The sequence below is a fragment of the Pseudopodoces humilis genome, chromosome 23, assembly GCF_049639895.1.
Source record: "Pseudopodoces humilis isolate 2021_Gansu_Grassland_sample_001 chromosome 23, ASM4963989v1, whole genome shotgun sequence".
NCBI classification, from domain to species: Eukaryota; Metazoa; Chordata; class Aves; order Passeriformes; family Paridae; genus Pseudopodoces; species Pseudopodoces humilis.
Genome location: NC_142222.1, coordinates 6,760,760 through 6,776,920, shown reverse-complemented (window position 1 = coordinate 6,776,920; position 16,161 = coordinate 6,760,760). Strand labels below are relative to the sequence as shown.

The 16,161-nt window shown below is 46.9% G+C and overlaps 1 protein-coding gene across 12 annotated transcripts in view; it reads left to right on the top strand.

The window, feature by feature from the left end:
- Positions 1-9,548, top strand: part of COL26A1 (collagen type XXVI alpha 1 chain) — a 159,311-nt gene extending 149,763 nt beyond the window's left edge. For 6 of the 12 annotated variants that reach the window (XM_088066297.1, XM_088066296.1, XM_088066291.1 and 3 more), the window contains 5 exons: positions 1,466-1,510; positions 2,836-2,880; positions 3,468-3,552; positions 6,711-6,879; positions 8,197-9,548. In XM_088066297.1, coding sequence (XP_087922423.1) covers positions 1,466-1,510; positions 2,836-2,880; positions 3,468-3,552; positions 6,711-6,879; positions 8,197-8,368 — 516 coding nt within the window. In that variant the 3' untranslated portion in view covers positions 8,369-9,548. Of the gene's footprint in view, positions 1-1,465; positions 1,511-2,835; positions 2,881-3,467; positions 3,553-6,710 lie in introns of all 12 variants that reach the window. The other 6 variants (XM_088066289.1, XM_088066292.1, XM_088066290.1 and 3 more) reach the window with 6 other exon arrangements.
- The last annotated feature ends 6,613 nt before the right edge of the window (positions 9,549-16,161 follow it).

Below are 16,161 nucleotides of genomic sequence, written 5' to 3'. Positions count from 1 at the left end.
AGCGCAGCCCCTGGATGGCTCAGCTCTGTGTGCTGCTCACGCTCAGCCCCTGCTCATCCCAAACACTGCCAGGCAAGGAGGCTCCACAGCATCTCCAGGCAGACTTCAGAGCAACAGCCAGGGAGGCCTGGGATAAAAGATATTGCCAACATCCAGCCTAAATATCCTTTGATCCCCTTTAAGCTGATAACATCCTTTCTGTTCCTCCTGGACATGGAGCACAGCCTGTTTATGTCTGTTCAGTGTGTTGTTGTGCTCCTCTCTGTGATTTTTCCTCTTGCCTGTGCTTTTTCATGAGCTTTGCTCCTTCCAGTGCAGAATCCAAGTATTTCCCTTTGAAGATACTGGGAGCACCTGACAGACTGGGCCTTTCTCCCAGAGCTCTCCCTGTCCACAGGGGCCTTTTCCTTTTGCTGGCAAGGCATTCCATAGAAATTCAGTCCTCCATGGGAATGTTCTGTAGGTGCTTCTTGGTTTTATACAAATTAGATGGACACAAACCCAGCAGCTCTCCCTTTCTACTGCAGAAATCTGCTACCATATATGTAGTTATTTTGGGGGGAAAAAAGGATGTGTTTGTTTCTATGTGTGTCTATGGGAGAAGAGCCAGGGGAGAAATATGTGGCTGTTTTATTAATGGATTTTTATAAATGCTTTTACATTTTGCCTTTTCTTCCCAAGCTTCTGCTTTCTCACTAAATAACCTATAACTGCTCTCCTGGTCAGGGATTCTGCCCTGCCTCAGGTGCTCCAGGGTGGGAAACCAGCACCGTGCAGGAAAACAGGGGAAAAAAAGATGTTCAGTTTAACATAATTCCATTCTGCCCCAAACCAACAAGTACTAGTTCAAACTGTTTCTGTAATAACAAAAAACAAAAAAAAAAAAACCCAAAAAGAACAAAAGCCTCTCACTGAGAACAATGTGAAAATTAGCACAGCAGGAGAAAGAAACAAACCAACCAAAATATTGTACCTGTGTTTTGATCAGTAGCTGTGGGGTGTGTGTGGAGCAGGAGCAGATTAAATCAGTGCTCGGTGGGAGTCCTGGGCTCTGTTCTGGCTGGGGCAGCAGTGGCCCATCACTTCTACCAGAGAGAAGAATGCAGTGTCTTTGTAAGGAACAAATCTCCAGCCAAATTCCTTCCTGGTATAATGTAACTGACTGCTGGAAAGTTCAAAAAACCTGCTAATCGTCTTACAGAGAGGGCACTGAGCTCAGGAGCTCCGTATCCAACCCAGCTCCTCCAGAGTCTGATGGGATTTGGAGCTGATACTTGACAGAAAACCATAACCCCCTTTTGCTGTCTCTAAGTGATAATGTCAAGGGAGAGGAATTTTTTTTCACATTATCCCAAGTGTAAGGTTTTTTTTCATTAAGCCATCTTAATTCCACTAGTAAAAATTACACTGTGTTCTTGTCAAGTGGCAAAGTATCTCCTAATGACACTGCCTTTATTTCCAACAGGGGCAAGCAGGTCTGCCTGGAGAGAGGGGCATTAAGGGATTTCCTGTAAGTGCTGCACTTGTGGGTGGGTGCCAGGCTCAGGTGGGGTTGGTGCCTGGCACTGTAGGTGCCCCTGGCTGGCCTGGAGCTGCCTCAGCTCTGCTGGCTCCAGCTCAGACATTTGTTGCACAGACACCCTCACCTTAACGAATCCCTGTGCAAATGAAGCATCCCCTGGTGTAAAGCACAGTGCTGACGTGACCTGGAGGGCATCAGCCCAGCACAGGAGTTGAGCTTTGCCTGCAGATCCCTCTGGCCAGAGCTGGGCACACTCAGCTCTCCCTGGGCCCCAGGAGTTCCTGGCACTGTCAGAGCCCAAAGGTGGGCACAGTTAAACAGCTCAAAGTCCATCAGCTGCTCTCAGCTCCCTCCTGCACCTTGGTCAGCAAAGCTGAGCTGGAAACCCTGTAATGAGATTAAGAGATGTCTCCAAATGATTTTTTGGCAGTATCTGAACAGATGCACAGAGGAGATGTCTGCACTAGCACATATGGCCAGTGGAAACAAACCAATGGTGATGAAGGTTGGCTGACAGAGATCTAGTGGAGAAAATCGGGGGATTTTTGGGTGGCAGCTTCCAGAGAGGTCCCAGAGCCTCTGGGAGGGTTCTCATCTCTCTACCTTGGTTCCACTTCATCATTTCATACAATTCACAGAGCCTCTTTTTTGGTCCTTCCTCCCATGCTCACCTCTGCTTTACAAATATCTCAGGGAAGTCCAACAAATTTGAGGAGCCCGAGCCTTTCCACTCTATTTTAGATTGTTAATTTTGTTTTATGTTTAGCTTAGGGTGGTTTCATCTCTCCCTGTCATCTGCTCTTTGGAAAGTGCATGAACTTCATGGCTGGGGGGAAACATGAGACCAGTGTTCACAGCACTTCTTTGTTCAAGAAAAGCTTAATGAGCATCTTCAGAGGCAGAAAGTGATGTGGCTAATTAATGAAAACAGAATGGAGGATTTTTCTGTTCTAAACCAAGATGAAAACATGCATGTCTGGGGGAAAGGAGCAATTTATCTGTGGTTTAGCATACAATGTTGTTCATTGAGAGCCCAATGAGATGTCTGTGGTCTTGCTGGGGCCCTGGCCATGGCAGGTGGCCACTCCTGGACAAGTCCATTTGTGTTAGAAGTGGTGGTGACCTCCTGGGAAGCTGACAGGAGCCAGGGCAAAACTCAGGAGAGCACTTTGGCCCTTGGCATGAAGTGCCAGTCCATGTGTTTTCTGCTGGTGAAATACTTCTTTAATTTGCTCCTTTGGTGGGGAAGGATCCAAGGAGTCCTGGAAGGGTCCTCAGCCACATGTAACCAAGTTTCCCTTTCTTGGTTTTAGGGTGAACCAGGCAAGAAGGGTGAGGAAGGTGACAAAGGCGCTGATGTAAGGATGTGTTTCTACTGTTTTACTTTCCTTTTTATCACTTTGCTGTCCTTCAACCATTTTCCCTTTGTCAGGTGGCTTTGGCGGGGGCGGGGGCAGAGGGTGAGTTCACAGTTTAAAAAGTGGGTTTGAATTTAATGTGTGCCAGAAATCCAGGTGAGGTTTCTTTGACCAGGTTGTCACCATGTTCTTAGGTTGTTCTGTCACATGGAGCTGGTTGGGAATTGCTGCCCTACTGTCCCTCCCACCTGCTGAGGGACAGACTCCCAGAAGAGATCAAACTGCATGTGCAGAGCTTTGGAGTTCTCACATCTCTGCTCTCAATCCCTGAAATAATTCCCAACATCTCTTTGGCCCTTCAAGCCCACACCTAAGGTGACAAGAACAACAAACTCCAGCCTCAGCGTACATGAGGAGCTCTTTGAATAGGGATTTCTCCTGCACTCCTACTTAGGTCATCTCCTCTTTTACATCTTTTCATTTTTAAACATCCACACTGCAGGATTTGGTGCTATGAAAGCAATGTTATGGACAAGAAGCCTGTTCTACAACACGTTCCAACGTTAGTTTTGTTTTCTTTCTTGCAGGGGGAAGGTGTCCAACAGCTTCGAGAGGCTCTGAAGATTTTAGCTGAGAGGGTATTAATCCTTGAGCACATGATAGGAATTCATGGTAAGCACTGCTAAGGTTTTCTTCTCTAGGGAGCCAGGGGGTCTGTTCAGGCTTGCTGGTTAAACTCCATCCCAGTTTCCTGAGCTCTCTGGTGTCTCCTCAAGCCACATTTTCAAAACTAGGTACCATGACTTAGAGGTGCTTGAGTTCCACCAGCTGCACTACTTCCTCTGGCTTTCCAGTAGCAGGTGAAATGACCCTTACAGTGATTTTTGTTACAGTTCAGGCAGCCAAGTCACGAGCAGCAGCTCAAGCCATGTGGCACAGATCATCCACCAGCTTCCCACAGAGCCACTTGTTCAAGTCTTTAGGCCAGATCATTTAATCCTGTTAACAGCATCTTCCAAGTGACTTGAACACCACTGAGGCCCTTGCCAAAGCCCAGACAGCACTGCCATGTCACCCTGAAAATCGGTGATTCCTGAACATTTTGTGATCATAACTTACATGAAACCTATTTTCACAGTCAGATTTAATGGAAGTCCCACATGTTATATGTTCAGGTAGATTTTTGTGATCTCTTGAGGCTGTTGGCTTTCCCATCACTGGGATCACTACATCATCCCTTAAAGAATGTCCTCTTCCCTTACCCACAGTGTGATGTTGGTTATTGTCACAGGAGCTGGTTATGGTCAGACTGCTCCTTTTGGTGTAGCTGAGGATCAGTTCTCTCACAGCAGCCAAAACCTGCTGTGCCAGTTTCTCCCTTTTCAGAAACACTGTTGGAGGCAAAATATTTGGCTGTGCTATCCCAGCCTGTGAGCAGCAAACCTGTTCCTTGGCACTCACCAAGTCCCAGAGCACTTTTCTGTCCTTGACACCTGGAACCTCATTGTGAGCCCACCTCACACCTCCCTCAGATCCTTTAATTGGGATGTGGCCTTTGGATATTGATTTAAGCTGTGGAAATGCTAAACATCTAAAATGCCCAGCAGTCCTGACAATGCCTCACTGCACAGTGATGACGCACTTCAGGCAGCACCTTGGGATCCCAGCCCTGTCTGGAGCCAGCAGGGCTGGGATGGAACTGTTGCTGGACCCTTCCAGTGCCAGGGCATGGCTGGCCTGGCCTGGAGCCTGCTGTGCTCTGCTTGGTGGCCTCGTGCTCTTGCAGGCCCCAAGTGCTGTTTCCAAAATCAACAGGCAGCAACAGCGTAAGATTTTTGGGAAACCCTGAATCACAACACCATGATTCAACCACACTCACCCTGACCTTACCTCTGCACTAATCCTGCTTCGCTTCACATTCTCATTCCAAGGGTAGAAAAAGATGTTTTTATGCTGCTTTGCTTTGAGCTGGTGGAGGTACCAGGGAGATGCCCACCCAATTTCCTAGGCAGCAGCCCATGCCAGCTGGGATGATCTGCAGGGAGAAGGGAAAGGGGGATTCCCTGGAAGAGTCCATAAGAATAGGGCATTTACAGGACCCAGGGCCTGGGCCTCCTTTGGCTTTTATGTTGTACCTTCATTTATAGTGGTATAAAGCAAAAAGTCAGCTCTTTAGGAATCTTCTGTAGACCCTGGGGCTGGGGTTCACACAGCCTTGCCCCAGCAGAACTGCCTGATTTAGCTGTTTTTCACATTCTGTTTGGAAATACAGCAGCAACAAGGCCTGTGCTGCTGTTATTTTGAAACAGTCATTTCAGCAAACCATTTGTATTGATCTGTTACTGCTTGGGATGGAGATGAGTTATTTACACCCGTGTGTACTTCTATACCAGTGTAACTGCATCAGCAAAAATGGATGGTTTTTAATTGTGCACTGTGGTTAGGTCATATTTAAACACCTATATTTTATGACTTTATGGGTTTTTTTGTAAGTATTGACAACTGTATTCTTACTCTGTGCCTTAGAAATAGTTCCATTCTTTCACTTCACACATATTTTAGGCCCTACAAAAATACTGATTAGAAAGGGAACTTGGAAAGTAGGTATTTTCCTAGTGCAGTTATGTTCATCTTTGGGTATATGGTTAAAAAAGCCCCAACAAACATAGAGAAAAAGACATTAAATAACAAAAAATATTTTCCTTGGGCACAGACCTCCCTGGGCTGAAAGGCAGCACAGAATTTTAAATCACCCGGCACCAACTGTCTGGTCATGTTCCCAGTGTAGGTGTTAAGGATTTGACCACAGGTCCTGGGTTAGCCCAGCTTTAAAATCCCACTCAGAAATGCCAATCCCATGCTCTCATTTTCCCAAGAAACTTCCCACTGAGCATGGTTTCCAAAACCACAACCACCCAAGCAACAAAGCAAAACATCCCAGCAAACAAACTTCTCTGCACTGGAAGGGCAGCTGGAGCTGACCTGGCCTGGAAGCTGCAGAGAGCAGCAGCAGGACACAGCAAATTCCAAATTGTTTGGCAGGGTTTGGTGCCAGCAGACAGAGCCCAAATCCTCTGGCAGCCAAAAGCTCACTGGAAACAGAAATGCTGCCTCGTGGGATCCAGCCGAGGCTGGCACGTTGGGCTCCTGGCAGGGAAACACAAACATCCAGCTCTGGAGGCAGAAGGAAGAAGAAATTGGGGCATTGGAAATGATGAGACAGATAAGTCACCAGCATCTGTTGCTGAAGAGTGTCCCAGAGCAGTGAATATTGAATTTGTTTAGCTGAGGGAAGAGCAGGAGGTTGTTACCTGGAGACACTGTGGGAGCAGGGACAGCCACCACCTATTCCCAGCTGATTTGGCTGCAGCCCAGGGTGGGTCAATCCTTCCATTCCATCCTTTCAGTGCCTCCAAATGTCCTTTACTAGGAGTCAAATGGTACTTAAACCCTAAGAGCATCACTGCCCACTGCCCACCAGCTCATCCTGCAGTACCAGGAGTCTCTGGGCAGTGCTGAATAGCTGCTGCAGCCCAAGTAAATTTATAATTAATAAAAGAACAACACTTTAGAAATGAAACTTCAAAGGAGAGCAGGCCCTGCTGTAGGAGCACTTACCCCAGAGAATTCAGGCAGAGCAGAGGGAAAACATCTAATGCAGGAGCAGAGTGATGGCAGCAGACCTGTATCTCCAGTGCTGCTTCCTGCATGGAGAGCAAGCAGGAGGGAGCACACTGCTCCCAGAGGAGGAACACTCGGAGGGGCCCATGAGTGTCTTCCTCAGCCTCCCCTTTTAAATAGTGCTCTCCCGTGACTTTCTCTCCTTACAGACTCTTTGTCTTCCATTGAGCCAGGCTCTGGACAGGATGTGATCCCGGGCTCCCCCCTGAGAACCAGCATCAAGATCAAGCGAGGAGGACCCCGGCAGCCCCAGGCCCACCAGATCCTCTCTTCACTGCTGGATGACGGTGAAGGCAGAAGGAGAAGCCACCGGATGAAGTAGGAGCATCTCCGTGTCCTCCCTGCCTGTTCTCCAGTTAAAGATACAGTACCCAGTGCTTAATTGCACCCTGCAGATGAAGTGGGTGAGAGGCTGCAGTGTTGGTGGCTCAATACCGAGCTCTGATTGCAGGGAATAACTTATCCATAGCTCAGAGAGGGTTTTGGGAATGTTCTCCTGGATTTTGTTGTTTTGCCTTTGCAATAGGAGTTGTCAGGTGTCTCAGAGGCTGCCTGCAGAAATGGCATCTCCTGGCTGTGCCTCGAGGGTTTAACCCTGCCCTTGACAGTCACTCAGTAAAGCTCTGCTTAACTGGCCAAGATTATCCTCATCCCACCCAGACCCAAAGCCGAGCCTCAGCCTTGTCCATTGCTGTAGTTGGAGGCCTCTGCTTTTATTTCCTGTGTTGGTGTCACACTGACTTCCCAGGTGCAACTTCCACAGGCCATGAAAGCACATCCTGCAAGGATTTATTTTAAACAAAGAACTAATCAGAATACAAAGTACATTTAAAAGTATGACTGAAAATTCAGGTGGCTCTCTGGACTTCAGCAACAAAATCCTGTCTTTTCATGTTGCTAATTGCATGTGAATGACATTATTTCTATTTGTGGTTGGCTAAAAAGTACTTTTGATGCAAATGTTCATGGCAACATTGGCTTTCTGTCTATCTTCTGGGAGTTTAGAATGTTTCTGTGAAAACACAGAGCAGTTTGCATGAGATATGATGGAATTGTGCAAGAATTTTCCCATACTGTGTTCAGCTTGTGCATACATCCAGAGATAATTAATTTAAGTGGTGGCAGTAACTATTCACAGAAAAGGATATTTTGCAATAGTTTCTTAATCCTACAGCAATCAGGAAAAATGTTTTCACTGTGTTTTGTTTTAATCTTGTGAGTAAATCCTCGCCATTTGGATCTGGAGATAGTGTAGTAGCAAACCACAGCCTAGGGAATTAGAGACTTGTCAAGAGCTTATTTGCACTGGGAGTTAAATACAGAGTCATTTTACTTTTTGCAATAACTCATTATTTTAGGGGAAGTGCCAGCTTCCAGGTTAAGGAAGTGGAACCTGTCCTTCAGTGACAAATGAATCACTCCACCTGCTGTGCTAACCAGATCGGACAAGTTGATGTCATTCACGTAGACAGTGATTTTTGTTAGAAGGGGAAGATTAATCAACTAAACTTACTGGACTATTTTTTACTTTTTAGTTCTTTTTATTCTTTTAATTACTTTTAATTCCCAGTTTTCAAATCCAGCCCAGGACAAAAGTGAGCAAACTGAGTTGTGTTATTGCCCCTCTGGTTCCAGGAGGACACAGCTGTGTGAGCGGGCTGGGCTGCACTGCTGCAGGCTTCTGTCAGAGGCTTTCCAAGGAAAACACTCTACAGTCCCTGTGTTCAGCACCCCAAGTGATCTTCCCAAGGCAAAGCCTGCTGGAAATGAGGCTAAAAATGGAGGAGCTCTGCCAACCCAGCATTAGCCACACCTTAAATTGATTGTCCATATACACTGTAAACATGGCAGTGCTGCCAAGAGACACATCCAACCCCAATCCTTCCTCTGAAGAGCCTGGCATCAAAATGAGCAGGTTACAGGCTCCTGCAGGATGGCTGAATCCACCATGCCTTCACTTGGCCCAGCTCTTTAGGAATCCAGCAATCCCCAGCCAGGTGAAATGGCATAAGCTGATGCTGAGCAAGCACCAGGACTTTGCTTTTACTGCTGTGCAGCTGAATAACAACCCCTGTGCTGGAGGCAGCAGGGATGCAAGTCCCTGCCCTGCTTTTGCATCCTCACCCTGCTTGGCCAGTGCCAGTGGTGGGGCTCATTCAGCAGAGCCCACCTGGTTCAGGTTGTGCTTCTGAATGATTGAGTTTTCCAAGGGACATTTGCAGAGCTTTGCAGGAGTCTGGGGAGCTGCCTGGCTGCACTCTGAGTTACAGCTGGAGTGTGGTGTAGAGAATCAAGAAAATGAGTAAAACTCAAGTCCAGCAGGTTCCTGAGCTTCAGGAGCCGTCCTGTATTTGCAATCCCTTTGGGAGAAGGAGATAAAGATTCTCTGAGTGCATCTTAGTTTCACACCCAGCACTAACTCTAAACCCAGCATTAACTCTAAGGGTGTCTGTGGTGCTGTAAGATGTCCCTCCTTCCACTACTGGCAGGACAAGAGCTTTGCTTGTGGCCAGCCAAGCAAGCTGCAGCCATGGGAACATCCTTGGGATAATCATTCCATCTAAGAATTAAATGTCAAAAAAAAGGATGTTTCCTCATTTACAGGCTGATTCCTGTGCAGGAATTGAGAAGTACTCGGTTACCTCTGTGGTGAAGTGGGACTATCTTGGTCTAGAGCATCACATGGACATTCCAAGACCTCACTGGTGGCTTCCAGGAGCTAAATCAGGCAGTTGGTGTTGGAAAATCAGGGTTGAAGAGTGAGGAGAAATCTCAGTTCAGTCTAAACTCATGCACTGGGCAGGCTGGTGCCAGCTGTAGTCGAGGCCACAGGAACAATCTGTCCTCATGGCAGCCTTGGGAACCAAACCCAACCAAAGCAATCTTCAAAAAGGGAAATGTGGAAATTCAGTTTCACTGGTCCTGTAGCCACAGGGTTGAATTTGGGGAAGAGGGAACACAATGAGGCAATTTTTACTTCCCTGATATTTCAGAGGCTTCATATTGAACCGAAAGAGAAATCTTTCCTCAAGTTTGTCTTCTGAATTCAAAGCTATTGCATGAGCTCGGTGCTTTAGTCACTCACATTGCTGAGGCATTCATACTGACAAGGATGTGGAATTTTATATTATTTAAAACAAAATACTGACAAGATGAAAGGAAGATTTAATGGAAGTTGTTTGCAATTAATCCTGCCAACTCAATTGTCAAAAGGCTGTTTAGGTTTGGGTTGAGACCACTTTAATTATTGATAGTACGAGCTATGTAATTTTTTCTCCTTGCTTTGTTGAGCTCCATCTCTCTGCTGAGGTACTGTATCTCTAAATGGGGGACAGCAGGATTACACCAGATGGACTTTCTGCTGGGGTTTCATTCCTCTCCACTCACACAGGGCTGGACCACACTTGTGTCTCCCCAGTTTAATTACATTTAAAGGTGAGCACAGCCTCACACACTAACGATATTCATGGCCAAACAAACCACTCCAACCACATTTTCCATCATAGACAGGATCCTGAGGTTCATTTCAGCCAGGGCATATAATGCTTCTTGCCACGTCTATGTAACTTAGGGGATTTATTTTGAATGCGTGCTCATTTAGAAATATATTTTAATTGAAATGTTTAGTGCTTTATCTTATATACATACTGTGCAATACCATAGTGTGTTCTTTTCCTTTTTTGTTTTTTTTTCTGAGACTTTTTTTAAAATTCTTGATGTTTGTTTGAGCTCCAGTGTGTTTTTGACTTGGATCAGCTCTGGTAGTAGTAGTAGTGTTTTCCTTGCCCTGAGCTAACCAGAAGCAGCACATTGCACAACCAAAACCCTTTGCAAGTCATGCACCCTCATGTTCACCAGCAACCTGGAACTCCTGGGAGGAAGGGAATGCTCCTCTCCAGAGGGTCTAATTTGCACTTACTGTAAGGAATTGATAGCAACCCAGGGAAATAGGAATAAACTAGAGAGAAGAGCCCTCACCTGCTCCCACCAAACTTCACCATCATTTTGTCATCAGCTTCCAAAGGAACAGGCATTAAAAAGCAGATTCAGGCCTGGAGCAGCACGTGTTGGTGCTGAGTGGGCTCTGATCCAGTGTCTGCCATGAGCTGTTGTCATGTGGGACCCTGAGCACTGGGACAAAGCTTCTAAGGACAATCAGCTTCTGGAATTCCTTTTGCTACAATGATTGGAAACCCATCCTCCTCCACATTTACAGCTTCTGTCTGACTCAAGATAACATTCCACTGGGGGTATAGGGGTTAAACTACTCAGAGTCTCTCTGATTTCTTGGTTTCCTGTGAAACCAGGGATTGAAAGGTGCTATAATTGTTCACAAGGCACATTCCCAGCCACAGAAGGAAATGGTAACTTCTTCACCAGTTATTTTACACAATACCTTTTTTATTTATATCAATGTGTTTCATATGTGTGCCAACGGTCCTGGCTTCTTTCCTGAGGATCAGCTTTACAACCATTTGGTCTTTTATAGGGCAGCCATAGGCAGTATCTTGCAATCAATGTGTAATTTCTTAACTTAGAGCAAGAATAAATCTCGTCTGACAGGATGAACTCATTTATGGCAGGCATTAATGTTTGTTGTAAACACAACCTGTTTGTTCCACCTCTTGCATGGTTACTTATCTGTTTTCATATTGCTATGTTATTGTTCAAAATATCTATTTCTCTTTATTTGCTATGGGGTTTGTTACTGTATATGGAATGTTTTGTATTCAGCATTTTCTTACAGAGCAGAGTGGGAACAGTATTCAAGGACCCACAAATACCAAAGACCTTTCATGTAATGCACTGAGAAATAAACTTACTGTAAATGAATATCATGTCAGGTGTCCTCTATTTACATAGTTCAGAGCAAGTTTAAGCAAACTGCAGCCTGAAATCAGGGCAGCTGCTTCTCCTTCCTGACATCTCAGCCTTCTCTTTAGGAAATCTCCTTTGCAGGGCTCTCAGAAACAAGATGTGAATACAGGCCCTGCTTCTGGGTACCTGCTGTGGGCTGGAGGGGCAAAAATGGCCTAAAAGCAGAGCTGAACTTCCCTGCCCACAGTGGGAGTGACTCCTCTGCAAGTGTTGGATGGAGAGATCTGTCTCCAGGACACACAGAGTCACCTCTGCATTCCCAGCCACCAGATCGAACACAGGGGCTCACCCCAAACCCCATGGGCACATCCCAAACACAGGGACACATCTCAAACCCCATGGGCACATCCCAAACACAGGGGCTCACCCTGCCCTCCTGGGGAGGTGTTTTAGCTCCTCAGGCAGCCTCTCGGGTAATATCACCTTTGAGCATCTTGCTGTGCATTGCAGAGTGAGGCTCTGCCCAGACCTGGCAGGTCCCTCCTGCAGAGCAGCCCCCCAGTTCCTGCAGGAATTTTGTGTCAGGGCAGACCCAGGGAATCACAGCTCTGTCTGGGCTCAGCGAGGTCACTCAGAGGATGAGGGCTGCAGCAGATTGTGAGGGGGAACAAGCCAGAGAGAGAATTCTTCTCTGCCCAGCAGTGTCAATTAAAATCTGCTGAGATTTGCAGTGTTCCTCACTTCCCCAAAAGTTTCTTCACAGTACAAGGAAGTGGAGTTGGCTCAGCTAAGACAGCAAGGGGTGCCCAGACCCCTTGTACATCCCCTGGTACCTCCTGGGCATCTGCCTCCTCCAGCAGCCTTTGGGTGTTCTCTAAGTGCACCCCTGGGCTTATGGAGACCCCAGAGTCATCATCTCTCGTGGCAGTTCAAGCTGCCAGAAGAGGATGCGGGTAAAGACCTTCTTTTAACCTTCCTACTCTGGGCCCAGCTGCCCCTTGAGGTGCAGCACCTCTGTGCTAGCAAAGGGAGGCTGTAGGGGAGGAGCTGGGCTGTTTCTGTCACAGATGTCACAGCTCCAGGCTCTGAACTCGTTTTTCATATCCCAGTGAAAACAAGAGATAAGTAAATCCCAGCCAGTTTTTTCCCCTCTGATCAGATTACACTGCAGAGGTGCAGATACCAAAAGGCGAAGGCTGAGCCTTGTAAACACAGAAATGTCCACAGAGTCAAGGCCTCTGCTGCACAGGGCTTTTTGCATCACTGATGAGGACATGCTCAAGGTTACTTCATGCCAGACATTCCCATGCAGCACTTCCCTGGGTCTCTCAGGGTGTATTTATCTCAGTTTCTGAGTCCTAACACCTCCAACTCCGATGTATTTATCCTTGCAAAAAGTCCTCAGAGGGAAGGCAGTTGTGTTAATCACCACTGCACAGACTGGGAGTTGCTGGATAAAAGGCCAAATTAATTTCTTGGGACATTTGTGGCTGTGCTGGTCTGCCAGGCACCAAATTAGCATCAGGCCCATGTTGGTCTCTGGGCCATTATGGCCACTGATTGTAATCACAGCAAGGGGAGCTGACTTCTCCTGAGCTTAACACAGCCCAGGAAAATCAATGGCAGAGGGGAACACATTGAACTTGTAGCAGGAGCTGCTTGAAAGAATTTATTCACAAACAAAACAGAGCTGGAGTTCAAGCCCAGGCAGGGATCAGTTGTGGGGAGCACACGGAGGCCGTGAGGTGGGAATTTGGCTGCCCAGCTGCTCCTGCACAGCCAGTCCGACACAAAGGGGCTAAACCAACATCCTCCTGAGCTGCTCCAGCCAGCCACTGCTTCTGAGAAAAATAACTGAAAATCCTGTCAGCAGCAGAATCAAACTCAGCACCTACTGTAGGCATTGTGAAATAAATTATGGAAATAATTGAGAGAAATCTATAGCAGCCTTAAAAAAAAGGAGGAGGTAAGTCTCAGTAAACACTCAGAGATACTGAATTAATCCATTTGATCATGTTCTGAGAGCTGCTTTCATGCAGGGTTGAATACAGTGAGATTTGTTGGGGGAAAACAACCTGTTTTACTGGATTCAGGAATAGCCATGCAAAACAAGCCAAGGCAGCTCAGGGTGCTCTGCTCAGCTAATGCTGGGCTGGGTCCCATCTCTGACTGCCCAAACCTTCAGCCTGCTTTGAGAGAGGCAAAAAATGCTGAGGAAGATCCTGCTGGGAGATACAGACAGAAAGGGGATGCATCCACAGCAAGTCAAGACTCCCAGGGAAATATCACAATCAGAAACCCTCCCTGGCAGATGAACTCAGCAGACTGGTTTCCCCAGGTTTCAGGGAGCCAATTACCTTAAAAGCACCCATAATTGAAGAAAAAAGCTGTTTAAACCTTAGGGAGGTGCCAAAATCCATGCTCCAGGAGAGGTCTGTGGCCTGACACCCCAGCAAACCACAGAAAATGAGGCAGAAGCAGCCTGAGGGGCCACCCCAACCCTCTGCCCGAGGCAGAGTCAGCTCTGCAACAGCCTCCCCCCAGATGTTTGTTCTGTCCCCAGGCCACCTCAGGCAGCCCATTTATTTCTGCCCCACCAGGCAGTGGGTACAGTCTGGGTCCTTGATTTCCCATCTAAACTTACAGGTAGAAGAGGTATTACAGGGTTACTGGGATTTTATTTCTTACAACAATCTTCACCATCTGCAAACCACATCCTTCCACTCCAAACTGGTTTGTGCTTCAGGCTACTGCAGCTCTCACACATTCCTTCCTCCTCCTCTGCTCCATGCAGCACTGCAGGGCACTGGCATTATTCCTGTCTGCAAGAGGGGCATTGAATTTTAGGCTGTGGCCTTCCCATTGCTGCAAAAAGCTGATAGATTTTTCTCTTCCATCCTGCAGTTTATCCTCCTGCTTCACCTGTCACTGCAATTGTGCCTTTTTCAGTTAACAACAAGCAACATCTCTTGAGCTGCCCTGGCCCAATTTAATTCCTTCATGAAGATCAGCTGCCTCTCCCCTGCTAAACCCAAAAAACTTCTCTTTCTTCCTATCAAAGTTCACTTTTCCCCCCCCCCCCAGACTCTGTTAGTTCTGTTCAACTCATACTCAAATCCTCCAGCTCGGTCCCTCCCAGTCTGATGTTATCTGCTGATTTAATGAACAAATCTGCCAGATTCTTGATGAAAACAATAAAAAATACTCAAATACAGCAATAAGCCCTGGAGAGCCCCAGGGCAGCCACCTACCACAGCTGGCAATTCCCTGGGAACTGTAATTCCTCCAGCTTTGTGATCTCCTTAATGGGGCTTATTTAGCCCACATTTTACTGAGTCCTTGTGAGAATGAGGCTGAGTTTCCAAAGCCCTTCGAAAATCAAGATAGATGACATCAACCTGTTCCACAATATCCCTCCAGCCTGTTACCTTGTCATAAGAACAAAGGAGGTTTATCTGGCTTGATTTGTTCTTGACAAATTCATGTCAGCTGCTTCCATTCTCCCCATTATCCCACAGGTGCTCACTCACTCATTGTTTGAGTGCCTGCTCCTGAATTTCCTGGGATTGAAACCAAAATGTTCTGTAATTTCCTGCCTCTTCTTTACCTCCTTTCTAAGCACAAGTGTTCCATTTGCTCTGCTGAACTCTCCCAGTGCCTTCAGAAGTTCTCCAAAGTAGCTGGTAACACACTAAAGCTGCAGTTACACCCCTCACCTCTTCAGGAGCCCTGAGAAGAGCTCATCAGGCCTCTTCAATTTTCCTTGAGGAAAATTCCTCATGGTTGCTTTACACCAGCTGCCTTAACACAGGTGGTGTGAAAAAAACTATTTAACACTTCAGCCTGATGGGCTCCAGGCTTTCCAAACCACAGAGTTTGGACAAATTCCCCCAAGAGCCTGATGGCACCCTGCTCTACCTCTCAGCAGGAGCATCCTCCTCTGCACTCTGGTCCTCCAGGCAAGGGTTTTACCTCTGCTACACAGACAGCTCCTTCCTTTTAACCCTCTATTCTCACTGAATAGATAATATTAATATTATAATAATAAAGTATTAAATAGATAATATTAATATAATAAATTATTATTATATTATAATTATTAATACATAATGAAAAAAATAAAAATTGATTTTGCCGTGGTGTCAGAGAGTTCTTTGCCTTGCCCTGCAGAGGAGAGGACATTCCATGCTTTGCAGGAAGGTGAGGATGCTGATTTGTACTCATTTTTTCCTCCTGCATCTTCATTCTTCTGCAGCCACCACTCGTGTGACAGTGATGAGACCCCAGCACGCTCCTCCCTGGGGAGTGCCCGTGGTCCTTCCCCAGCTGCTGTGGGGGACCTCAGCAGGACCCTGCCCTTCTAGGAGCTGAGAGCTCTCCGTGTCAGGGCAGAGCCTGGAACGGGGCAGCCCTGCCCTCACACACACCTTGCAGTCACACAGAGGCTCCAGCACACACATCCATTCTCATTTAGCGCTGCCTCCTCCTGCATCCCACACACCCTGAGATGGGAAAGGTGCCCTGGACCTTTCCAGCAGGGAGGTTTCTCCCTGTGCCTCCCTGTCCTTGCTCAGGGCTGCTCCTCTCCACTGCTCATCACATCTGGGCTCAGTTTTGGCACAGCTGCTCTGGCCCAGGGCAGAACATCCCCTGATGGCACTGAGGTGGTTCAGGACACACCTGCAGTGGGAAGAAACTCTTTGGTGTGTGACAAGGACAACAATTAAAATTAAACCCTGTTCTAGACAGCTCATAGCTCTCCCAGGGATTTTGCCCTGTCTA